We start from the raw sequence: 26,983 nt of genomic DNA, 5'->3' as shown, positions 1-26,983 counted from the left end.
CCAAAGTCCAACCGAACCAGAACTCTGAAATCTTTATCTTCCTTTCTCACTGTACCCCTTTCCAACATCTGAAGAGCGGCCCGTCCAAAGCAATGGGGCACGCCACAAAAAGGCTTTTACGTTCTATCACGGCGCCTAATGCAAATCCAACTTTCAACTTTCTTTTGGAATTTTTTTTTGTATTTTACTTTATTCACCAATCTTCCACTTGTAATTTTCTTTTCACGAATAGCTCTTGCCACGGCTTACTGTGTCATTTTTTTGTTTGCTTTGTTACTGATATGGTTCTCGTCAACAATCCAACATTTTGTTGTATTTCAGATACCTATAACTATCTCTTTTGCTCCACTTGGAAGATTTTAATTGTGCATAGGTTCCAAGACTGCAGTCACAGGACACCCGTCTTCCCACCCCCAAGATTCTGTGATAACTGTAACACTGACTTTTTTTAAAAAAATCCAATGATCTGGTTCCAATGAAGGAGAATGGGATGCAACAGATTATTTATTTTTAACCCTACTAAGCGCTCCACGTTAACTGAGGGGAGCAACCCCCTCAAACCAAATCCCAAACCATTCTAGGCGTTGGTGCAAAACATGAAAACAACAATCAAAATCTGAATTATTCACATCACAGAGCATTATAATTTGAAAATAAACTTTAGTCATCAACCTCCTTCCATCAAAGAGTTTGCCAGCCAAGCCCCAGGTTCTCCAGGAACAGACTGGTTGACTGAGGCCCGCTTGATTTTAAACCAGGAGCAGCCCCTCTTCTCTGCACCCCCACCCCCACCCCCACCCCCATTTTTCCCATTACCTTTGGCTGGAAGGGGAGAGGTGAAGGAAAGGGTCGTTGAATGGAAAGCAATGCCTCGGAAGGGCGGAATTGGCCGGCGCACGATCGTCAACGCCACCAAGCCGCGTCCTGCCGCCCGCCCAGCCGCCATCAGCTTGTCCTCCAACAGCCCACAATGCACCGGGCTCCGCGGGGCCTGTCAGCGCCCGCGCCCGCTCACCGCAGGGAGGATAATGGGCAAATGGAGGTGCAGCAGATTTTGGGCATGGGGCTTGCGAGAAGGTCAGCCGAAACTGCGGTTGGAGTAAAAGCACAGCAGGCCAAAGCGTGTCGGCCTCGAGCCCTTCGTTCAAGGGATGCGGTGGCAGTGAGGTCACTTTGAGGAGATGGAAGCAGCGAGGTGGCAAAAGCAGGATTCATATGGATGTGCCGTAAATTCTGATAATTTTATGGCGTCGAACTCAAATCCTGACCTGCAGGGCAATGTTTGCATTGCAATGTTCATAAATTTAAAGGCAAAATGAGCCTCTGTAAGTCGTTTGTCATTTGAGGATTTGGCAACCGCCTTTGGGTCAATAGATAACGCAGAAAGTACTTTCCGGCCCCATGACCTCTTGCACAAAGATAGCATGAAGAGTATGAAAGTGAAGTGATCGGGAATTTAAAAAAAATATCTTTTGGGATGCACCAGATGTAACCTTGACGGGTAACAAGTCCAACGCGGTATCCTCAACCACCTGGTGAGAGCAGAATCAGGAGAGAGCATTCTAGTAAGTGCAGCAAAAGGTGAAAGCATGGTTAAATCAGAAAATAAATAATGATTGGGAACCATGGCCACCTACTTTATCGATTCACTTAAACTAGAATAGTTGCAAATCAGGACCGAAGAGATAGGGGCTAAGGAAAATGGAAACGTGAAAGGAGGGGTGTGGATAATGGCAGGATTCTTAGCAGTGTGGAGGAACATAGGGATCTTGGATCCAAGTCAATTGAGCTCTCAAGTTTGCCAGGCAAGTTGATAGGGTGGTTAAGAAGGCATGTGGACTCCATTAGTCGGTGGGTTGAGCTCAAATGCTGTCATGTAATGTTACAGATCTATCAAACTCTGTTTTGGCCACATTTGGATTATTCTGTTCAGTTCTAGTTGCCTCAATATAGGAAGGTTATGGAAGCTTTAGAAAGGGTGCAGAGAAGATGTTCCCTGAAATCAAGAACATATGGGCTTGGGGTTTTTCTCTTTAAAGTAATGCAGGATGAGAGGTGACTTAATAGAAATAGGAGAGGCGTAGATAGGGTGGGAGTCCGCACCTTCTCTCTAGCAAATACCAAAGATCATCTGTTTAAGGTGAGTGGAAGAAAGTATAGAGGAGAATCAGATAAGCTTTTTATCTGAAAGTGGTATGCCTGGTGAGGGTGGAGGTGGAGGCTGGCACAATAGAGCTATTTAAAAGACTCTTAGATAGGTACGTGGATGTAAGGCTGTGAGGTAGGAAAGGATTGGGGTTTATATAGGTTGGCACAACATCACAGACCGAAGGACCTATACTGTGCTATAATGTTTGTTATAAAAGGATATTAGAACATACATAAAAAAGACCCAGATCAAATTAAAATGCTGAAGAGGAAGATACAAACTGGAGGCAAAACAATAGAAATGTGAAATAAAACCAGAAAATGCATTTCTGTGGAGAGAAACAAAACTAATATTTCAGGTTGATAACCTTGCATTAGATTTAGAAAAATCATTGTCTGAAATTGTTAATTTAATGTTAGTATCAAATAAAATTTGACTTTGATGGTGAATCATAGAGTGGAAAGACAGAGAAATCAGGGTGGAAGTGGAAGGAAAATTTAAATCGACAGATAACAGAAAAGTCAGGAGAACCCTTGTTCACTGGACAGAAACTTCAAGCAAAGTTGTGGGTTTTGTTTTTCCAACATAGAGAAGGTTGAAAACCACTGCTCTAGACCCAATTGTTTATGAAATATTTTGCTTGAGAAAAATTGTCATTGACCCATTTCCTTTGGCGTTACAAAACCATTCACATAATGAGTCAATTAGGTACAATTAAAACAGTGTTTTCAAACTTTTTTTTCCACCCACATACCACCTTAAGCAATCCCTTACTAGTCAGAGAGCACTTATAACATAGAGATTGCTTAAGGTGGAATGTGAGTTTGGGGGGCAGTTTGAAAACCACAGCCATAGTCTTATGGCACCAAAACAGGCCTTTGCCCCATCTTTTCCCTGCTGACCATTAAGTATCCTTATATTGTTATTGGTAGTCCTTTGAGTTGAAAAAGACACAATAATAATAAAAAAGAATAAACCTGTGTGTGATGGAGTTTTAAGTGGAACAGCCGTTGCACAGGGGTGATCCTACTCTCTCGGCAGAAGAGACCTTGATCCAGTGGCACAGACAACCGTTATGGCTGGAGACCTCTCTTTCTGCAGTAGAAGACCAGGACATCTAAGTGTCTTGGCATTCCATAATACCTCCTGGACTGACCTTCTTGACTGTTGAACCATTAATCAGTCTCTTCCGCTCAATCTGCCAGGGCCAGACTTCACATGCTAGGATAGACAGATCCCCTACCTCACCAAGGGTCGAAGACCCGTCGGCTACCCTCACCTGTTTAGCCCATCTGCTGAGACGGTTTATCAGGGTGTGTCTGCTGCGTGTGCATCAGCTACTTGGAGCCCCAGGTGAGAGCTGAGCACCAGTGGGGACCAAAGGTGAACAAGCTGCCTGAAAAGAGCATGGAAGACCCCCCCCCTCCTACCAGAGGTGCTACCCCTACCTAGACACCACATACACCCCACCCTTATATACTGATACAATAAGTCTTCTAAGTCTTGGCAATATGTTATGAGAGTAGTTGCTCCTGTCACCTCTTCAAGCTGTGCATTCCAGATTCCAACCAACTTTTGGGTGAAAAAGTCTTTGCTTGCATTTTCAAGGAGTCTTCGACATGTACACAAGGTCCCTCTGTACTTCCTACTATTAATAGTCCCTTCAGAGTAATCACCTCACACCAGGATTAAATTCCATCTGTCATTGCTCTACCCATCTTATCTACTGATCAATAATTCTGTAGTTGTCAACTATGCTCCTTGCTATCAACAGGCCCTGCTGATTTTTGTCTCATCTGGATACTTTCTAATTATATATCGTACATTCACATCTAAGTTCTCAACGTGGATTTAAAAAGGTAAGATTCCTAACCGTTAATTCTGTGAAACACCACTGGACACCGGCACAGGCATTCAATCACAAAAGTATCCCCTCACCATTACCCTCTGCCTCCTACATCCTACTCCCTACCCCCAAGCCAGTTTTGGATCCAACTTGCCAAATTGCACCAGATCCCATGGGCTGTAATCTTTGGGTATGTAGAAAACATTACATTAGTCAACCCTGACATTTGTTGCAGAGAAACACGATAGTTGGGGAATCTGAAGACATTTGAGGTCCAGTTGTGTGGAAGATGTTATGCAAAATAGAAGGAAACGATTCTGACAGTTGTATGGAAATCTGCAAGAAATCTGAGGGCGTTGGTAGAAACAGAGAAGTGCTCAAGAGTATTGTGGAGTGAGCAGTTCCTTCGGAATATGCTCATTTAGTTTTTTAATAAAAATTCGACTTAAAACACAGTAGAAGTTAATTCTGGCCATTGAAACCCATGTTGCCCAATTACACCCAATCAACCTACAGCACTGTAGTTTTGGGAGAAAACCAGAGCACCCATGTAGGTCAAGGGGAGAACTTAACAAACAAACTTTTTACAGATAGCACCAGATTTGAACCGCTGTCATAGAGTCACGCTAACTGCGCTGAAAGTGTGGGGAGGCAAAATAGGATGGTGGAATTATATTGAAGGGGGAAGGAAGTTATTGAAAATGGTTATATTGAAGGTGGTGGAAGTATTGAGAATAGTTAATAGAGCTTGGGAGTGGAATGTGAGTACAAGGGGAACGCTCTTTATTCCGGTGGGAGAAGGGTATGAAAATTGAAGTGTGGGAAATCGACAGAGTGGAGAGGCACATCAGATATTATAGCAATGAAAAATTGAGACATCCAAGAGGCACTGATATGAATCACCTTATGATCAGAACAAATGTGGGAGAAGGTGCAGTCAAGATTGCAGTGCATTGTGAACATCACCTGCATATTGATTGTTAACCAATCAAACATTATATGTTTGTTAGTTTATGACATGTCATTATTTATTTCTCTTTATTTAGTGTTCTGTTCAATAATTATAAGGTTAATTAAAGTTGTGCTCTTCCCTTCAATGGTTTGCTGTCTGCTCGTTAAGTTTGGATAGATTACAGCTGGATGTCAGGGGCCCCCATGAATATATTCCAAACAGAAATGTGATGTTTTGACAAAGGTATTCCACACCACAAAGAGTTATTTTGAAACAGATTTTTTGGAAATCTATAAGTGAGCACTGCCCTTTTCCTGCTAAATTGCAAACAACTATATTGAACGGAAAGACATATAGTATATAGCACTTTAGTTTGCTTGGCATTTTTCTACCTCCTTGTTGGTATTTTTTTTAAAATCCACAATATTTTAAATAAATGTATGAACATGCATAGATAGGCATATGAGTTAAGTGAACAAAATATATCTCTATTTGTAAAAGTACAGATTGATTTATGAGAAAAATGAGGGTTTATGATTTTTTTTATGTACTCTGTTCATGATGCTTCACGTAAGAAGAAATAGAAATTCTCAGCACAACAGATAATCTTGTTCGCTGATATGAAATGGTTCTTGCCAAGTCCTTTCTTCTTCATTCAGAGTTTCCTCTGATTCAACTTTATTTTCAGTTTTAGTTATGATTAAGCCTAATTGAGCATGAAAACATCGATGATTAATCATGAATAAGCAGCTCTGGGGGTTTGCTTCATCATTGACTGAAAGGAATCCTGCCTGAGAAGGATACTGCTCATAGAATTTGGCACTGGAAACCAATCTAAGCAGTCATTTTACATGACTGTCTCCCCACATCTCCATCCTAAGCCATTTACAGGTTAATCTGGAGATCCAAGATGGAATAAGACAGATGAGTAAAAGCAACCTAAAATCACCATCATCCTGATGGACCAGCTTTCTTGTGGTTGTATAAAGCTGCACTTGGAGCTAAGTACACAGGCAACCTACATGCTGAGGTCATACTTGTCCCCAAAGTTGCAGAGGATAGGGCTGGTTCCATTGCTTGTGCAACATCTCAGTCAGCTGGTCAGTGTCATTCTATTTATCCTTCCTAGAAAAAGTTCTAAAGAAAAATATCTCATACCACGTCTCATAGGCAGTGTTTTTCATGGGAAAATCCTGCACACACTGCAACAAATACACAATTGATCCTGCAGGCTGGTTACTGAGCAGACTGTCCATATTATTTGGAAGAATGCCTTATTGCCAAAACTTGCCAACAAGCACCAAGCTCTTGCTTGGCTGGTGGTTAGAAGATCCTTCCATGTCAATTTGGAAACTCACTGCCCATGCAAGCTTCCCTTAGGATAACTGCAATGACAAGTCTACCTCTTTGTTGACTGTGTATCTGAAAAGAGGGTCTGGAGAAGGACGCCTTGTCACAGTTCATTCTGAGCACCTGCATTATAGGATTCTCAAATCTACAATCTGTTCCCAGGGACACATGTGGTGATGGACATTTAGTGCTTTTGGAAAATAATCATCTTGGTGAAAGATGTCAAAACTTGTTGGTCTTCCAGTACAATGCAATGAGATGTATATGGGAATGCTGCTGACTGGCACATTCCAAGCTGCAGGAATATAGGCTGAGTACTGAAGCTCATTGCAGTGAATGCATAGACATTGTGGGGAAGGACTGTCGTCTACAGTTCTTTTGCAACTGAATATTGGAATGCCTACTTTGCGAACCTATATACCAAGAATTTCTACATAAATATTGAATTCCAATTTTAGAGATATGGATCAATATTCCCAAAGACAATACACAAACTATAATTATGTAGTAGTTAAAAATATGTGTAGGTGTGCTTTGAACTATTATTATGTGCACAAGATGACCCTTGCCTCTTTGCAGTCCCAATTGCAATCAGACTCTGCAAATATTGCAAAAGGAATGAAGGCGAGAATGTGGTGACGGCTGTAATTTGGAGGAGAGGAGGGAGATTATTTTTCAAACAACACAAATCCAGAGAAACTGAATACACTTAATGTCTGGGTTAAACACATATTGGTACATTATTTGGGTGTTTTCTATTTAATATTTATTACATATATAGATAGTTAACATTTAGATTTATTTTGATTAAGAGTTTAATTCACCTTAAACTCAAATAAATTACATTTGGTGTATTTGTTTTAGGGATTAAGTAAAAAAGTCTGCTGTTTGACATAGTTCACATCGATTAAACAAGCCATCAGCAGATCCAAGGAGTTTATTTAACATCTTTCAATGAGATACAGGTGCAAACCATAGGTTGGCAATCCAGGTGTGCAAGAAATGCCTGCAGCTGCATGAATTTATGTTGTTTCCTACTTTTTAGAAGCAGATTCTCTACAGGGCTTACATAATGTTTCCTGTATTGCAGGAACTAGGAGATGGTAACCCCATAGCCAAAAAGAAATCAGAATATGGCCACCAGAAGGTGAAAACCAGGCAGACTCTGTCTTGTCCAATAATTATGGACCACATATACTCTTTTTTAACAGGAACTAGAGTGATAGAATTATACAGTAGGAAACAGACCCTTTGGCTGAATTCACCCATGCCAGTCAACTTTTCTACCGCACATTAGGCCAAAATTCTTTCCTGTCTATTGACTGCATAGATATCTGGAATGGAAGCAATAAACTGTGGCTGATTTCATCTTTACGGTGCAATTTGGCACCTATCACAGGAATCTTATCATTCTTATTCTGTTTGAGATGTGTGATTTGCATGTACCAACTATTCACCTGGTTAACTCGTTGATTGCAGAATATTTGGCGATGTAGCAGTCAACAGTAAATCACTCATGATCGGGAAATCAACGCGAGATCGGTGGACGGAAGCAGACTTATAGAGCTAGAAAGTTTAACCATGATTCCGCCCAATTAAAACCAGATGCCTATTTTTCGCAATTCGCACCTAAAAAAAAACCCCTGAGAACTTGGTCCAAAGTCTATCGGAAGTTCCTGGCTCCAGTGTGCATGAACGACTCCACTGTGGATGTTTGGAGCAGGTACGCGTCCATGAGCCAGCGGTGTTGCACCAGCCACTCGCACCGCGGCTTCAGGATTCTCTGAACATCATCGTTCAGCTGTGAGCTGAAGCAGGCGTGCATGAGTACCGCGAGCGGTGAGTTCAGGGTTCTTGGAGAGGTGTTCTCTCTCTGTGTCCGGATCATCTTGCATTGATGAAGGGAACCGGCGCTCATGCGCACGCTGCCTGTCAGATCAGCCACACACCATGTCAATATTGAGCAGGCTCGCTTGCTCCGCTCGCACCTCCTCAACTGCTGCAGGTAAAATCGTAGTCGCTGCAACTCAATCAGGTTCTATTTCCCCGAATGGAGTCGGAGACAGTTTGAAAAACTTCGATTGAAAGGAGATAACCTGAGATAACGCATTGATTGCATCAGAATGGGTACTTGTTTTAAAAAAGAAAAGGAAACCCGTGTCAATCTCAGGCCGAAACGCTTGTCTCCACGGATGCTGCCTGCCTGACCCACTGAGATCCTTTAGCAGTTCGCTCGCTTTGCTCTAAAGCAGGTTTGCCGCAAGTGCAAAGTTCCTAAACACAAGAAACTGTTCACTTGGTTCTCGCACCTGATAGAAGGCGTCGTTTTTTAAACAACATCAAGTGAATTGTGGAAGTGTATCCAGCAGTTTTCAAAAGACGTGAATGGTTGAATTTAATCTTGATAGTCATATACCCCACGCTGTTCTTTTCCTTTCGTTCATTCGAATGGATTAAAGTTTTATCTGATTCCAGCCCTTCACGAAACAGCTGCTTTCATTTCTCATTCTGACCTTTCAATGGCTTGTGTGATCACTGGGGGAAGAAACAAGATTTGTTCTTTCATTTTTTTTAATCTCTCTTTCAGTGCATTGAGCTGTGATTTGAAGGATTGATTCGCCACGACTCGAGAACAGCAGTGCTGTTAGGACGGATTATATTTGCGGGATAAACTGCACCTCTTTTTCTTGTCGTTTGAATGAAGAAATGCACAGAAAACCAAAAGTAATTGGCCGGGATGTCGTATTCCAATAATGAAGCTGACGGATTTCCCATGTATAGTCTTCAGGAACAGGTAAGTTGCTGAGAATCTGTAAGCGTTTGCGGTGCTTTTGGACAATTGCAAACTGACACTTCCTATTCCCCGGTTTCTCTCGAGCAGGAAGATTCCATGGTTTATAATGGATCGGGAATTCCATGTAATCCAGAGGCAGACAGGAATGATTCAACTCTTCGCAGAAACGGCGCATCCATATCCACTTCGGAGACGCCGAAAAACAATTCGTCGACCCGCTTTTACCGTCCTTACTTGACCAAGACTAGCGTGCAGGGAGATGTGTATAACTTCTTAGAGAGACCCAGCGGTTGGAAGTGCTTTATGTATCATTTCTCAGTGTAAGTATTAACACTGCTGAGAACATTGTGATGCTAAATATTTGAGGCAGTTCACAAGAAGAAATACTTGTACTGCTAAGAATGCGTACATCCGTTTAAAATAAAGCAAAGAATCGTGATTCGTCGTAATTTTGGCTGAGATAAAATCTTTCCAAAATGTATGAATGCAATCGGAAGATGTTTTCTTTGAAGACTAAAATTGCGGGATCTCTCTCTATCCTTTCACTCATTTAAATTTGGTTATGGTATGCTACCCCTTCTCAGCAGATTATTTTAAAAATATACACATGCCCTTTAAAGGGAACCTTGTCCCTTTAAAATGAAAACTTGTGTAGTTTTAGAACAGCATAGCTCTTAAGTTGCTTTTCAGATCAAATTTTTAAAAGGACACTTTTTGGTTTTAAAAAAGCATATTTTGAAGTTCTGTTTTGAATGAATTTATGGACCCAACAACCATGTTTCTACAGCACATTTTGAAAAGCTTCTCACTTCTCACAATGGCCTTTAGAAGGAATATATTCTGTATAAACGTTTTTACTTGCATTATTTAGTTGGATGTTGTGGTACTTTCATTGTGATAGCTAGTCCTTTTGCAAAGAAGACAGGTTAAGTTCAGTCATTCTTGGGGTGGGTGCGGCTGCACCGCACATTTAACTAAAAGCCTTGTTTTCTTTACGCTTTGCCTAACAAATTTTTTTTAAAATGTAGTCGGTAGGAGGGAAGTGCAAAAGAAACCAAAACTTGACTGCGTCGAGGCATTGTGGGCATTTCCATAGCCAAAAAAATGGTTGCTTTACTTGGTAGGCATAGTTACCCATTATGGATGCGATTGATAGAATCAGGGCTTAATCATCCATTGGCAGAACAGTTACTTCTTGAGATCAAATATGGAGAAATCTGAACCTTATCATTTGGTTATTTATGGGAGAAGCATTGGCAGCTCTGCATATAATCTTAGAGGTATAATATATAAATAGATATCTGGTTTCTGGACGGTGTTTAATTTTGGAAGGTATTTTAAAAAAAATATTATAGTATGAACATGGTTGACAACAAATGGGGTGCTTCAATAAATGTTTTGGTTAATTGTTTGAATATTATCTCACTACTCTCCACTGGCCACCGTGACAGAGGTGCACCAAAGAAAAGGTACAAGGACTGCCTAAAGAAATCTCTTGGTGCCTGCCACATTGACCACCGCCAGTGGGCTGATAACGCCTCAAACCGTGCATCTTGGCGCCTCACAGTTTGGCGGGCAGCAGCCTCCTTTGAAGAAGACCGCAGAGCCCACCTCACTGACAAAAGGCAAAGGAGGAAAAACCCAACACCCAACCCCAACCAACCAATTTTCCCTTGCAACCGCTGCAATCGTGTCTGCCTGTCCCGCATCGGACTGGTCAGCCACAAACGAGCCTGCAGCTGACGTGGACTTTTTACCCCCTCCATAAATCTTCGTCCGCGAAGCCAAGCCAAAGAAAGAAAGAAAAAGAAAGAAGAAAGAATCTCACTAAATTTCCTCACAGCTCATATTTCTCCTTTTGCACATGAGTGCACTATAAACAAGAATGCTCATTTAAAAAATAAGTGGTCTGGCAGAGTAGTTACTTAAATGTAAATAAAACAGGTAACAGTGGAGTGGGGTGATAGTGGGTGTGGTATCTGGAAAAGGTAGTGTAATAGGATATCAATGAAATCCAAATAGATTTCCTAATTTTCTTCATTGTTTGTAATACAATAACTGAAATTAAGTTTCTTCTGAGCATTTTTCTCATTATTTTTCATACTAATTCTAGCAGTTGCGATGCTGAGTTTTATGACTATTGCCATCTTCAATTATGCTCATCACTAGTTTCTTGAATGACATTGAATGAAAATATTGTATTTTGAGCAACTAAAAAAACTCTTTGCTCTTAGTCTGTGAAGTGTGAAGGTTGAGTTTTCCGAAAATGCATAGTTTCCTGAAAAGGTGAAATAGTGTTTCATTCTGAATCTAAATACTGTAATATATTTAGCAGCATTTTACATGCACTATAACATATTTTGTCTCTGTGTCATTATCATTTATCTTGATGGTGCCAGTGGAAATAGATTGAAGACTAATGATCCTATTTCAGATTATCTTGCCAGAAAAATTAGTTGAGGAGCCACAATCTAAATACTAAAAACAAGTAGGGCAATAAAATTTAAAGCTTTTATTAAGGCTGTTGATAATGCAGCTGTAGAGATTTTATAAAAAGCATGGAATCAGAAGTGACAAAAACTCTCATTAAACACAGATAAAGAATAACTATCATTTTCCAAGGCTATTTTATCAAATAAAAAAAAATTTAATGCCAAAAAATTTATGCAGTTCAAGCAATCAACAAGCAACGTTGAAAGGACTATTGGTTTCTTTACCAGAGCATTTTTTGTACAAGAAATACACTCCAAAAGCTTAATTATGCACAGAGGTGATGGAATCCTTTGTATAAACAGAACTGAAAAATATTTGAACAATCAGATGATACAACATGTTGAAACATAATAATGTAGTACAATTGTTGTTTTTGAACTGACATCATGAGGGACCTTTTCAAATGTCTTATTAATGTCCAAGTTCACAAAATTCACTTCTATATTCTCATAATTATCTTAATTATTTTATCAGATTTTTAAGACATGACTTGCCCCAAACAAAGGCATGCTGACCTTGCCTTTGCAAATGTACAGGAGTCCTATCACTAAGTATTTGTTCCAAACGCTAGCTTCCATATTAGTGATGCAAGGCTCACTGATCTATAGCTTCCTGCATTATTTGTGTTTCCCTTATTTAATAAAGAAACCATTTTCTCTATTCTGTTATTTGTAAATATACAAACATTTTTGACAAGGCTTTATCAATTTACTCTTTTTCCTCTTTCAGTAACCTGGGGCATATTCCATCAGGTCCTGGGGACTTAGTTGCTTTCATGCTCTTCAAAAGACCCAACACCACTTCTTTCTTGATCACAAAATGTCCTAACATATTGGCATTCTCCAATCTGCTCTCCCTATCCTCCATGTCCTCCTTGGTGAATGTCGATGCAAAGTGCTCGTTCAGTACCTTGCCCATTTTCTTGGAATCTGAACATAAATTCCCTTCATTATCATTGAGGAGCCTTATCCTTTCCCCATTTTTCCACTTTTTAATGTAAGTATGAAATGCTTTTTAATCCTACTTGCTAAGGATATTTTGTTGCCTCCTTTGGCCTTCTTAATGCCCAACTTGAGCTCAATGCAGCAATCTTTGTATTCCTCTGAGGCCCTGTATAATTTATATATGCTTCCTTTCTCTTTTTGACTAAATTCTAAACCTCTGGTCACCCAAGATGTTCTTACCTTTCTATCCTTAACACTTCCTCCTTCTTGGATTATACTGGTCCTGGACTCTAATTAGCTGGTCCTTAAGCAATTTCCAAATGTAAATTGTGGAACTTTCACAGTAACAACTGCTCCCAGTTAACTCCACCTATCTTCTTACTAATAATGTCATAATTTGCTTTCCCCAAAGTAGAAATTTCCCAAAATGTCCAGGCTAATTCTTATTAGTAACTATCTTGAAACTTGAGGAATTACATTCGCTATTCCCAAAATACTTTCCCATTGAAACTCCTATAACTTCTTTGGGCTCATTTTCCAGTATAAAGTCTAGTGTGACTCCCCTTGGTTGAACTATCTACATGCTGCTTCAAGAAACTCTCCTGGATGCAGTTAATAAATTCTACCCCATGTAAGTCTCTGGCACTAATGAAGACTCAGACACTATGGCAACCCTGTGCATTTCCATCTTTCCATAATCTATCTACTTATCTCTTAGTGGCCATTGGGTGGCCTATAGTACAATACTACCAGATTGATTGCACATTTCTTAATTTTCATCTCTACCTATATTGCCAATTAGAAATGCAACCCTCCATCTCTATCCTGTCTAAAACATTGAAACTTGGGAACAGTGAACTGCCAGTCTTGTGGTCAAGTCTATAATGACAATGAAATCATAATTCCATGAATTGATCAAGGTCCCTCTATAAAGACATGAAAGCCATAGAATTTGCCAGGATTATATCAAGCAAAGTGACACTAGAGAAGTGTATTCACTGTTAAAAGGATGGCCCAGGAGTAACTTGATAGACATTTTTTATAGGGAAACAATAAGCAAAACAGGAAATAATATTTCCTCTGAACTTTCAGTGAAGAGGGTTTATTAAATTAAGTGTCATAAACAATGAAGAGAAAAGTTGAGAGATTTTATGTTGACATCTTTCAAAACAGGTACCCCTGGTGAGTTGATGAATTCTTGATTATTGTATACATGTATACAATGTACAAATGAGTACTAAGATTAATTTTTAACACTATTCTCAAGTTTTCATTCTTAATAATTAGAAATCCATAGCTAGATCTTAATCTGAAAAATCCATGCATGACTAACATAAGGAGAATACAGATATAATTAACCTTTTTACAAAGGCATTTCACTATTCTGATTAAACTGAATAGTGTCTCAGAGTCATGCATTATATTTTGAATCAGTGGTTTTCAAACTGCCCTCATAAACTCCCATTCCACCTTAAGCAATCCCTATGTCATAAGTGCTATGTGATTAGTGATTGTTTAAGGTGGTACGTGAAAAAGGTTTGAAAAACTCTTTCTTAATCGTACCTAAGTGACTCGTTATGTACATGGTTTCATAACTCCAAGGAAATGGGCCAATGACAATTTTTCTCAAGCAAAATATTTCAGTAACAATTGGGTCTAGAACAGTGGTTCTCAATCTTCCCTTCCCACTCACATCCCACCTTAAGCAATTCCTTACCAATCACAGAGCACGAATGGCATAGGGATTACTTAAGATGGAATGTGAGTTTAGGGGTGGAGTTTGAAAACCATTGTTTTGAATGGATGGGAACTGCAGTGAATTCCATGATTACACAATAAAAAGTTTTTTTGTTACATATTTTAATTGGCCAAGGGCAGTTAACTGCTAACCTTGGCCCATGGTACATGAGTTCAATTTTGAAAAAATCCTTTTTGCTATATTGAATCCTGAATTGCATCAGTCTTGAAATGAGATGATTTTGGAAGGGAAATCTGAACTTTTGCTTCAATTTATATTAGTTTAGCTATGACATAAATTGATGGTAGTGTTGGTGTCCAACAAGTCATCAAATAGTTATTAAAATATAGATTTTTTTTTTCATGATGTGATTCCAAATATTATTGCAAAGTGTTTTCTTTCACCTTCCCCCCACCCCTTCCCTCTTACTCCCCACACCTAGTAATAAACTTCCCGCTTTAACCTAAAGTTTGGACTTTTGAGGTTAGAATAAAGTAAATAAGATACTTTTGGAAATGCTGTAATCAAGTTAGTCAGTGCAGCCTCTACATTGAATTAGGGGAGGGAAGAGGTAGTAAACTCTGGAATTTTTTTTTGGCTGCTTATTTTGAATGACATGACTTGGTGACTGTTCCTCCCATGTATTTTCTGGCCTAATTCTGTTTGATGTCAGTTGTAATTTTTCGACAATGTAATTTAATTGTCTAAATGAAATTTCCACTTTTGTTCTTTCTAATCTTAAAACAGATAATGCTATTTTCTTTCCCTTGCTTCTATACTAGGCTATTTGGGTGGAACTGAGGAGTAGGAAAGGAGAGGTTACACTTGTAGGGGTGTATTATAGACCACCCGGAGGGGACTGAGACCTAGAGGAGCAAATCTGTAGGGAGATAGTAGATATTTGTGATAAGCACAGGGTTGTAATTATGGGAGATTTTAATTTTCCACATATAGATTGGGAAACACATTCTGTGAAAGGAATGGATGGGTTAGAGTTTGTGAAATGTGTGCAAGATAGTTTTTTACAACAAGATGTAGAGGTGCCGACCAGAGAAGGAGCAGTGTTAGATCTACTGTTGGAAAATGGGATGGGTCAAGTGACGGAGGTTAGTGTTGGCGAGCACTTCGGGTCCAGTGATCATAATGCCATCAGCTTCAATGTCATTATGGAAAGAGAGAAATCAGGGCCAAGGATTGAGGTTTTTGATTGGGGAAAAGCTAGATTTGAGGAGATGCGAAAGGACTTGCAGGGTGTGCATTGGGACAATTTGTTTTATGGGCAGGATGTAGTAGAGAGATGGAAGTCTTTTAAAGATCAGATTTTGAGAGTGCAAAAGCTTGATGTTCCTGTTAGGTTAAAAGGAGGGGTAAAAGGTTTGAGAGAGCCGTGGTTTTCAAGGAATATTGGAAACTTGGTTCGAAGAAAAAGGGAGGCGTACATTAGGTATAAGAAGCATGGAATTAAGGAGATGTTTGAAAAATACATTGAATGTAAGAGGAATCTTAAGAGAGGAATTAGGAAAGCTAAAAGAAGGTACGAGGAGACTATAGCAAGCAGGGTGAAAATTAATCCAAAAAGGTTCTACAAATATGTTAATGGTAAAAGGAAAGCGAGAGACAAAATTGGTCCCTTAGAGAATCAGAGCGGAAAACTGTGTGTGGAGCCTAGAGAAATGGGGGAGATATTGAACAGTTTCTTTTCTTCGGTATTCACTAAGGAGAAGGATATTGGGAGATGTGGGATAAAAAAAGCAAATTGGGTAAATATGGGGAATATAGAGATTACAAAAGGTGTAGTTTTAAGGCTTTTGAAGAATATAAAGGTGGATAAGTCTCCGGGACCAGACGGGATCTTCCCCAGGACATTGAGAGAAGTGAAGGAGGAAATAGCAGAGGCTCTGGCGGTAATTTTTCAAATGTCATTAGATATGGGGATAGTGCCGGAGGATTGGCGCATTGCGCATGTGGTTCCGTTATTTAAAAAGGGTTCAAGGAGGAAGCCTGGCAACTATCGGCCTGTAAGTTTGACATCTGTGGTAGGTAAATTAATGGAGAAAATTCTTAGAGATAGTACTTATAAACATCTGGATAGACAGGGTCTGATCAGGAGCACTCAACATGGATTTGTGGGAGGAAGGTCATGTTTGACCAATCTGATTGAATTTTTTGAAGAGGTGACTAGGAATGTGGATGAGGGTAGCGCAGTGGATGTTGTCTATATGGACTTCAGTAAGGCCTTCGATAAGGTACCACATGGAAGGTTAGTTAGGAAGGTGCAGTCTTTAGGTATAAATTTTGAGATAGTCAAATGGATTGAACATTGGCTGAAAGGGAGAGGCCAGAGAGTGGTAGTGGATAATTGTCTGTCAGGTTGGAGGCCGGTGACCAGTGGTGTGCCTCAAGGATCTGTATTGGGCCCATTGTTGTTCGTTATATACATTAATGATCTAGATGATGGGGTGGTGAATTGGATTAGTAAATATGCAGACGATACTAAGATAAGTGGAATAGTGGATAATGAAGAAGGTTTTCAAGGATTGCAGAGGGATTTGGGCTGCTTAGAAAAGTGGGCTAAAAAATGGCAGATGGAATTTAATGCTGATAAGTGTGAGGTGCTTCATTTTGGTAAGAAGAATCAGAATAGGACATATGTGGTAAATGGGAGAGCATTGAGGAATACAGAAGAGCAGAAAGATTTAGGAGTGACGGTACATCGTTCCCTGAAGGTAGAAACTCACGTGAATAGGGTGGTGAAGAAGGCTTTTAGTATGCTGGCCTTTATCAATCATTGCATGGAATATAGGAGTTGGGAGGTGATGTTGAGATTGTATAAGACGTTGGTGCGGCCTAATTTGGAGTTCTGTGTGCAGTTCTGGTCGCCTAATTATAGGAAGGATATAAACAGAGTGGAGAGAGTGCAGAGAAGGTTTACCAGAATGTTGCCTGGGTTTAAGCATCTGGAGTATGGGGAGAGATTGGACAGATTGGGTCTTTATTCTTTGGAGCGTAGAAGGTTGAGAGGGGATTTGATAGAAGTATTTAAGATTATGAAAGGGATAGACAGAATGGATGTGGATAGACTATTTCCGGGAGAAATAGTGGCGGCGGAGTCAATTGTATTATTTAAGAAAAGGTTGGACAGGTATATGGATGAGAAGAAGATGGAGGGTTATGGGCATTGTGCAGGGAGATGGGATTAGAAAGGGGTGTTTGGTTCGGTGCGGACTAGAAGGGCCTAATGGCCTGTTTCCGTGCTGTAATTGTTATGTTATGTTATGTTAATAGTGTTGACATCAAGGTTGATTTTTTTTTTACTGTGCAATCCACTCTTTCACAGGACCATTTTAAAACTGTGTGCCTAATTTGGAAGTTGCAGTATATAATCAGTTTTTATACTTTATATATGTTGATTTCCAGTGCAATTCTGAAGAATAAATGGCGACATAGTTAGCATAGCGGTTAGTGCAACACTGTTATAATGTCAGCAATTGGGTTTTGAAACCGGTGCTGTCTGTAAGGAGTTTGTATGTTCTCTACATGTCTGCATGAGTTTCCTCTGGGTGCTCCGGTTTACACCCACCCCTCAAAATATAGCATGGTTCTAGGTTAATTCACTGTAATTGGGCAGCATGGGCTCGTGGGCCAAAGGGGCCTGTTATCACGCTGTATGCCTAAATTTTAAAAAAGTGTGCATTCAATATGATGTAAGAACATTTTTGCCCATTCCCTTTCCTGTGGTATCTCCTGCTAATCCATCCCTTCCACTATGTCCCATTGCACACATCTTTACTAGATAAGTAGGTTTGTTGAAAGTCTGCACAATGTAGAGCTGATGCCTCACAGCCATAAGCCAGGTTCAATTCTGGCACTTGGTACTGCATAGTTTGTAGTTCTCACCCTATCTGTGTAGGTTTTCACCATTAGCCCTGTTTTTTTTCTCCATTAGCCCTGAATTACTTACATTTTCTGAAGATGTACAAGTTTCTAGGTTTATATGCGGCTTTGCCCCTCATGTGTAATAAAATACAAAAATCTGTAGGCACCCTGGCTGGTAAAAATATATAACTGGTGTTTCATCCTTTGCTATATAAAGGACACTGTTTGGCCTGCTGAGTTTCTCCAGCATTGTGTTTTTACTGCCCCTAGTATGTAGGTGAGTAGTAGAATTTGGGGGAGTTGATGAGAAGGTAAGAGGAATAAAACAGGGTAAGAATAAATAGGTCAGCATTGTTTTGGTGAATTAAAGAAACTTGTTCTGTGTGGTATGATTCTAGCCAGAGTTGCTGCAAAGCTACCTACAAATCATTGAGCACACTCTCATCACGTTAAATATCTTTCCCAGGATTTCTTTAATGTTTAATGTCTCTTAATAGTATAACAAAAAAAAATCATTAAATATATAGTGTTTTGATGTTCTCCTGGAATAATAAAATAAGAAAAATGGATTACATTTAGTTTGTGTTTTGTGGTTTTTTAAATATCTTTCAAAGTGAAGACAAACTACATCGAGTTCCTTAGATTTTCCTGATGCACTGATGTTATGAATTGATTCTTAGCTAATTTTTGGGTGCTATGCTCAGAAAACATCAATATTAATGACAATTGGGTTGCACATGTTTCTTCAAGGTGGGGATGAGCCTGCCTAACAAAGTATTTTTCTGTGTTGCACGCAATTGTAATTTTCAAAAGAAAGGCAAAGTATGGATACCTATAGCCTGCCCTGCAATGGTCGTGCAATCCAAAAATCAGCTGATAGAAACTATTAAAGCTACAGCCTTGTTTTAATATGAAAACTATACATTTCCTACCTTTGTGCAAGATGACACTTGTATCTTATGGCATCTCTTCCTGCTTGGTTACAGTTCACAAATCTGTTTTGGGATTTTCTGTTCCAAATTGTCCTTTCCACTTTGCTACAAATGTTGATGCTCTTCAACTTGTCAGTGTGTTTGCAGAAACCCCTCTTAATGGGGTTGGGAGCTCATTTCCAAAAGGGCACAAACTGGTACTTTTACATGATTGAATGGGTTTGTCTTCACTTTGAAAGATATTTAAAAAACCACAAAACACAAACTAAATGTAATCCATTTTTCTTATTTTATTATTTCCAGGAGAACATCAAAACACTATATATTTAATGATTTTTTTTTGTTATACTATTAAGAGACATTAAACATTAAAGAAATCCTGGGAAAGATATTTAACGTGATGAGAGTGTGCTCAATGATTTGTAGGTAGCTTTGCAGCAACTCTGGCTAGAATCATACCACACAGAACAAGTTTCTTTAATTCACCAAAACAATGCTGACCTATTTATTCTTACCCTGTTTTATTCCTCTTACCTTCTCATCAACTCCCCCAAATTCTACTACTCACCTACATACTAGGGGCATAGTGTACGCACACTATGAAATAGTGAAAAAGGGATACATGCAAAATTATGAAGAATTGAAAATCCACAGCCAAAATCTACATAAATCTTATTTGAAACAATGAAGTGAATTAATTAATAACTAAGATATGGGGCTTTGCATAAGAATCTTTTTTTGTTGTGGGGGGGGGGTGAATGTGAAGAGTTATGAAGCATAGATGATCAATGATGACTGGAAGGTTAACAATAGCAAATGTTTCCTGACCGGTCTTTCTCTGTTTTTTTACAAGTGCTGTTTCCTTATTAACTTTGAAAAAATGCTTGTCATGTTTAGGAAATAAGTCATTGAATTACTTGAAATTTGATGCTTATTGAGAAATGAATCTATTAACATTTTGTTCTAACTACTGTAATGGAAATCACCTTGACCAATACAGAGAATTGTAATTTAAACTGTGTCTAGGATTATATGGAATGAAGAAAAAATCTATTCCACTCAGTATCCGGAGTGAGGCCTTTGGCGTCACAAATTTGTGTAGATTTATTTGCACCATTTATTGAACATATTGATCAATGAATATGAAATGTGGAGGTTTTGTGGTTGAGTGAAACCAAATCTTTTTGTCGATAACTCAAACTGCTTGAAAATTGTTTAAGTATGTATACAGCTAGGAATTACTCTAAGCTTATTTTCTATGGTAAAGGAGTGCTGCAGATCACTCAAAGGCTGTTAGTGCAAATTGCATGAGGATTAAAATTTTCACTGGAGATTGACAGAACAAAACATGTCAAGTTTTTCTGTGTAATGTGTTGAAACTGACCACTAAATTCTCAGTTACTGTATAAATGACAAGTGGCTCTGAAACTGGGGACCTCCTACATATGCAATACTCATGCAGTGAGAGGATTGTTACTTACTGCTGAATCAATAGACGCTTTAATGAGTGAAGAGGGGAGAAGGAGGCTGGTAGGAGAGGGAATGGGGATGTGTGGGTGGGAAATCCTGCCAGTGGGACATGGATCAGGATGAAAAGTTTAAGTAAGGATCAGCATTTGTTCAAAAATTGGCTTTTTCATACTGTAAAATGAAGATTCTTGGAAATTTTCCCAGGAACCCTCAAGTGAACCTATGGTGTGAAAAGTTCAGTTCAGGAATTTTCCTGGACCACCCTCTCCTTGCGATATGAAAAGACAAATGGCCAAGCTGGGGAAGCCTCATGACATCAGCGCTTGCATGCTGCATCAGAGGTGATTTAAAATTGAAAGACACCTACATCCTGAAATAGTGGGCTGCTTCAGCCCTTCGCAACAGCAGCACAATGCGGGATGAATGGCCATTTTCATTAACCATAATCCCTCATGCAGCTGGAACTGCTCTTGGAAATCCAGCTGCATGAGGGATTATGGGAAACTAAATCAGCCATTCATCCCGCATTGTGCCACTGTCGCAACGTACCGAAGCATGGGGGGGGCATGGACCGGTGGCGGGGGAGGGAGCTAACAAGCAGGCAGGCGGGCAAGCGACTAATGCATGGACGAGGGTGAACTTGCTCTTACTTCTGTGAATGCGTAACATGTCATTGGTTGGGGATGGGACCCCCTAAATTGCAAATGAGGGCAAATTCCTGGGAATTTGGACCACGGTGTGAAAGGCTCAGGAGGTCCTGAATTCCTGGGAATTTCACCGGGACAGCGGTGCAAAAATGGCTACTATTTGAACCCTGCAGGATCACATCAGGAACTCCTGGACAGTTGATTGCCCAGGTTGATTTCTGTAGGAAACAAATATTAAACATGAATAGTTGTCTGCTATTCACCCTGTGGAGCTTTCTTCATCATTCTATGTGACTGTAGTTAATAATCCCATTTGGTGTTCTGCTACTGTAATTTTTCCATAATCCTATAATTTTTTAGCATTAAGAAATATATCGAACTCCTCCTTGAATAAACATAATCATTTGCCATGCAGCACAGTTAAGTATTCCATGGATTCATTACCATCTGAGTGAGCAATTTCTTGTGATCTCAGTTCTATATGTCATTCCCTCTTTCCTGAGGTGCTTACCCTTGGTTCTAGACTTCTCAGCCATCAGGATCTCCTTCCTGCATCAAGTCTGTAAAGTCTTGCTAGAATCTTGTAGATATCCATTAAATCCCTTCAAATTCTTTTAAATTCCAATGAGTATAGATCTAATTGACCCAATCTTTCCTTGGATATCAGTCCTGATATCCCTAGAACCAATCTGGTAAACCTTTGTTGCATCACATTCTTACAAGGACATCCTTCTTTAGATAAGTATACCAAAACTACACACTTCCACATGGATCTCTCAATGGTACTGTACGATTATGGCTGCTCCTCTCCTCAAATTCTTTTGCAGTAGATGCAAACAAGCTCATGCTGATTTTGTTTAATTATGTTAATGTTTTCCAAGAGTTCTGCTATTAAACATTTCAAAATAGTCTGTAGACTTTTTCTTCACTATTGATGTTAGGCTGATAGGTCGGTAAATATCAAATTTCCTAATCCCTCCTATTTTTAAATAACAGGATTAAATTTGCCACCTTGTAATTTATAGGAACTGCTCCAAAATCTGAAGAATTTTGGAAAAAGAAGGCTAATTATCTACTTTTTCCTGTTACTTCCTTCAGCATTCTGACATGTTGATTATTCAGAGACTTAGTAGGCCTTTTGCTCAGTTACTTTCCGTACCACTAGTTCTTAACTTAAACCAATCTCCTGTTCCTCCCTCTCTCTACATCCACAGTTCCCTAACATTCTTAAAAGATTATTTGTGTTTTCTTTGTGAAGGGTGGCACAGTTGGCGTAGTGGTTAGCACAACACCTTTTCAGCGCCAGCGATCGGGGCTGGGGTTTGAAGCCTACACTGTCTGAAGAGTTTGTATGTTCTCCCCATGTCTGCGTGGGTTTTTCTTTCCTCCCACTGTTCAAAACATACTCAAGGTGTAGGGTAATGGGGTGTACATTGGGTGGCATGGACTCGTGGGCTTAAATGGCCTGTTACCATGCTGTATGTCCAAATTTAAATTTTCAAATATGTGTTTAATGGGTCTTCATTTTTGCTCCCAAATACTATCTTCCCTATTTCTGATGGTTGGGGACTGCACTTGGCTTCACTAACCTCTTTCTCCATGCATTTACAGAAGCTTTTTAATATTTTTATGTTTTCTGCAGGCCTAAAGCCACACTCTATTTCCTCCCCCACCTCCTTGCTTTCCTTTGAATTTTAAATTTCTCCCAGAATTCACGACTGTTGCTTTTTCTCTGAATGCCTGCACTCTGAGAAAAACTTCAGTACTGGCTTATGCTTGTCCCTGTTCTTCATTGTCCTGTGGACTGAAGGAAGAATAGATTAATTGTTCTGACCTTGAACATGAAGTCTGAGTGTAAGCTACCTAGTGCGCCTGAAAGAAGCAAAGCCTAAGATGTGGTAGAGATCAGTAACAGTATCCCGGAACAACTCATTGAATAGGAAATTGAGAGAGTGATCTAAAGGGCAACACAGAGATAGCCTATGTGTAATTTTGTATCTAAATTCATTGAGCTTAGCGAAGACAACGTGCTGTGTTTGAATGGTGTCCTTTTAAAATGGCATAGATTTTGGGAATGCACACTTCATAAAAGCTGGCTGTTCTGTGTGCAAATTGGAACTGCTGGCTTTCATAAAGTCTAACTCCAGATGAATTTCCTGCCTTGTGCTACTGCTAACATTATTTGGGGAGGTTTTGTGCCTGACAATGTGTGAGTGAGGAAGAAAATCCTGCTGTAGATTGTGAAGAGGAATTTCTTGATGGTACAAGTGCACCCAGAAGTTTCAATCAGTATCATTTTGTGTGATGCAAAATCAGTTATTCTTAAGAATGATTATTTTTATCTTGCAATTTGCCTCTCTTCTCAAGATTGTATTATTTTGCTCTCTGAATCACCATAACTTCATTCACATAGTAGAAGGAAAGTCAAACTATAACTTTTAAGAATCAAACATGTTTGATTATGTTTGTTAGTTTCTGATGGAAATTGCTTCCTTATGAAGGTATTCTTTATCTCATCTGGTTGAGGTTGATTTAAAAAATAATGCTGTTTAAGTTTTGATAAGCTGCTTGTAATGTTTTTAGAGGCACAAGAAACTGTTGATGTTTGGAAATGGAACAAAAAAAATCTGCTGGAGGAACTCAGTAGGTCGAGCAGTATCAGTGAGAGAAACAGAATTGTTGATGTTTTGGATCAGAACTCCTCATCAAGATTATCCTGATGAAGTGTTCTGACCTGAAATGCTGCTAATTCTTTTACTCCAACTTAAAAGGGTGGATAAAAAATAAAAGGAAAATGTGAGCAATATACATTTCACAAATGAAATCTAATAGCGTACTGTTATGTAGCACTTGTAATTCAAAGCTTGGACTGCTATTGTGATAAAATGTTGAACAATATTATGTTCCTGTTGATTGAGTAACAGTAATGGGAAGCTTAATATCAGTGTTTTCCCAAATGGGAACTCAAAGCTTACTGAAAGATGCCCTTCATTACTATTTTAAATAATTCTCAGTTGGTGATTCATATCCATTATGAATCGTGGACAGAAGACATTATGTCCTTTAAAAGGGTCATTCCATACTTTATTTTCAAAACATAAAAATAATAAGATGATGGCAATTTCTTTGTAAACAGATGTCATTTTTTTCTGATCTCTATGTGTATGTTTAGTAATTGTGATTGTTTAAATTATGTATGAAGACTGTTAGGATACAGAAATGTATAAATTTTCTTGAAGTAACAAGGTTAATGTTTAATATATTTGTTTTGTAACTGGTATATAACCTCTTTTGGGTGATTTTTCTCACATTTTTTCCCTCTAATGCAATTTAAGTAACTGTAAAGTGACAAAGTTAGTGTAGTGGTTAGCCCAAGGCTATTACAGTATCAGTGAGCTGGCTTCAAATCAGCGCTGTCCATTAGGAATTTGTGCGTTGCCCTGTGTCTGTTTAGATTTCCTCTGGGTGCTCTGCTTTCCTCCCACTCTTCAAAAATATATGGGGTTTGTTGACTAATTGGTGTATTTGTGTGGCATTGGCTCGTGGGCCTAAAGGGCCTGTTACTGTTCTGTGTGTCTAAAGTTTTTAAAAAAATAATAACAGCAAGAGTAGACTAATATTTTGTCAAGTATAAAGAAATTGAAAGGAATTTGATCCAAGTTAGAAAAGATTTGTTAATTACATTTTTCTCCCATATCACTTCAACCCCTTCCTTGATTATCCTGCTCTCTGATCTTCAATGGTGTCTTGATTTCTGTCTCAAGTAAATTCCACATCTAATGTAATACTTGAAACTGCAAGATTGGGTGAGAAGGACATTTGAATTTCCTTTTTAAATTTCAAAATTGAACTCAGCATTCCTCAAAACAAAATCCCACCCCTGTCAACCCCAAGCCTCGCTTTTCATTTCAATCAGACACAGTGGGGTGTAGTGATCAATCTTCTCAGCTGGCAAGTCAGTAAAAAATGTTAGGTAGATAGTATAGCTCTACGGTGTTAGAGTCTTTAATAGGTTTTCTACTTCAACATCTCTCAGTTGAGTTTCTCTCTCCAGTAGCCAAAAGGAGATGAAAAGGCTGAATAAAAAAAAAGTAAATGCATTTGAGTTGCTTTTCTGCCTACATGGTCTCAATCCCTCTCTTCTTCTATTATTTCTCTTCCACCTCCCCAATCTCTCTTTGCATCCTCTGTTTACCCTTTCATCACTTTTCCCCAAATTATTAGATGCTTCTCATTGCCTATTGACATTATTTTCTCATATCTTATCAATCACTTTGTTTTGAATAATAAATGTAGAATTTGTCTGAAATTTAGAAACTACAATATTGTATATTTGGAGAGCCTGTTTTCCAGTCTATAACTTTCCTTCCCTTGTAACTCTTAACCCAGTGGTGGATTAACTATTAGGCTGAGTAGGCTGAAGCCTAGTGGGCCCAGAAGGTAAAGCTTCTCATCACAACCAATGGTTACCAATGTAATCACTTGTGAATATGGGCTCGCATTAGTCCTGGGCCCACCTGTCAGTCAAGGATCACGGAAGTACTGCGTTCACCTGACAATCAGCAGCAGGGATTCGGTCCCATCTATCAATTCCAGGTCCGCCGGTCCCAATGCTACGACTGTCAATCAATGATTGCGTTTGTATGTGCACGTGAGTCTGAGGTCTGCCTCCTGCAGCAGAGCTCGGATTATGCAGCGTCATTCACAGGGGGTTTCCTATTTTAAAAAAGACTCTCCCTTTTGTGTTACTTTGTATCGAGACTGTTATTTTATAACTGATTTTATTTATTCTTTTGCAACTACTGACTTTTCAAATTATTCGGGGCTAGCAGACAGCTTCTGTAAGGTAAAGTTTTGTTTGATCTTAATGAAGTTTTTCCTCCCCTCCTCCAACTGGTGTATTTCCCAGCACATACACAGCAGATAAATTTAGAATATATGAGGGCATCATGCCCAAAGGGTAATAGATAGAAGAATTTCACTCTATTTTATTCAATGAAGGGAGGGGGCCATGGGGCAGGAAGGAAAGGACGGGGGTGTCCTTACTAAGCCCAGCCTAGGGCCTGGGTGGTAGTTAATCTGCCACTGCCTTGACCAATTTGGAATGTGTGGTTTGCTATATGGTATAAGCTTTCTAAATGTCTATTTGCTAGAGTAAAACCCTTGTGATCTGGAATCCAAGTTACAGTCAGCCTCAAATAACTGGCAAAAATCATGAAAAATAAATGGGTAAAAAATATGGAAGTTTAAAATTGACATGCCTCGCTGTTAGTTTGCCAATCACGCAACACACAGTCTCAAGCAAGCAGAATATTCATTTATCCGGCTTCTACCAATCCCCATTAGTGCTGGATACATGGGGTTTTACTGTATTTTAAACCAAATCCTTTGGAACTGCATTGGGTTAAGAGTAGGGTAACAATGCACAGTTAATGACATTCTTGATCCTTGGCTGAAATAATAATGGTAAGACAAATTCTTTTTGAAAATGCTTTACTGCTTAATTGGTTATTGGCATCAAGATGGAGGTGAGGAATGTGCTCCACTATTCCAGATCAGATCAGTGATGGCCTCAACTCTAATTTCTCTATCTACATAGCTGTTAAGATTATAGTCAAAGTAAAATCAATGTCTCAGCCTTAAATACACAGCTGAGTAATATCCACAACTTTTAACATTTCAAAATTTAATATGCAGACATTTTATGGTAACAGGCCTTTCTGGCCCATAAATCCCTGTGTCACCCAGTTACATGCAATTTAAAGGGAAATTGTAATCTACATTGTGCATCC

General features: G+C 39.2%; 2 protein-coding genes across 5 annotated transcripts in view; one reads left to right on the top strand and one right to left on the bottom strand.

Moving 5' to 3' along the window:
* mrps35 (mitochondrial ribosomal protein S35) overlaps window positions 1-1,257 on the bottom strand; it is a 33,564-nt gene extending 32,307 nt beyond the window's left edge. For 2 of the 4 annotated variants that reach the window (XM_069903779.1, XM_069903780.1), the window contains exon 1: window positions 817-1,257. In XM_069903779.1, the coding sequence (XP_069759880.1) occupies window positions 817-946 (130 nt within the window). In that variant the 5' untranslated portion in view covers window positions 947-1,257. The remainder of the gene's footprint in view (window positions 1-816) is intronic. The other 2 variants (XM_069903781.1, XM_069903778.1) reach the window with 2 other exon arrangements.
* The window catches only part of LOC138746044 (potassium voltage-gated channel subfamily KQT member 1-like), a 325,548-nt gene continuing 299,395 nt past the window's right edge, over window positions 831-26,983 (top strand). Inside the window, exons 1-3 of the mRNA XM_069903760.1 lie at window positions 831-1,565; window positions 8,885-9,091; window positions 9,179-9,411. Of these exons, the coding sequence (XP_069759861.1) occupies window positions 9,035-9,091; window positions 9,179-9,411 (290 nt within the window). The 5' untranslated portion in view covers window positions 831-1,565; window positions 8,885-9,034. The remainder of the gene's footprint in view (window positions 1,566-8,884; window positions 9,092-9,178; window positions 9,412-26,983) is intronic.

The sequence above is a fragment of the Narcine bancroftii genome, chromosome 11 (genome assembly GCF_036971445.1).
Source record: "Narcine bancroftii isolate sNarBan1 chromosome 11, sNarBan1.hap1, whole genome shotgun sequence".
Taxonomy (NCBI): Eukaryota; Metazoa; Chordata; class Chondrichthyes; order Torpediniformes; family Narcinidae; genus Narcine; species Narcine bancroftii.
The sequence above is the reverse complement of the archived record's forward strand: the minus strand, read 5'-3'. Positions and strand labels throughout refer to the sequence as shown.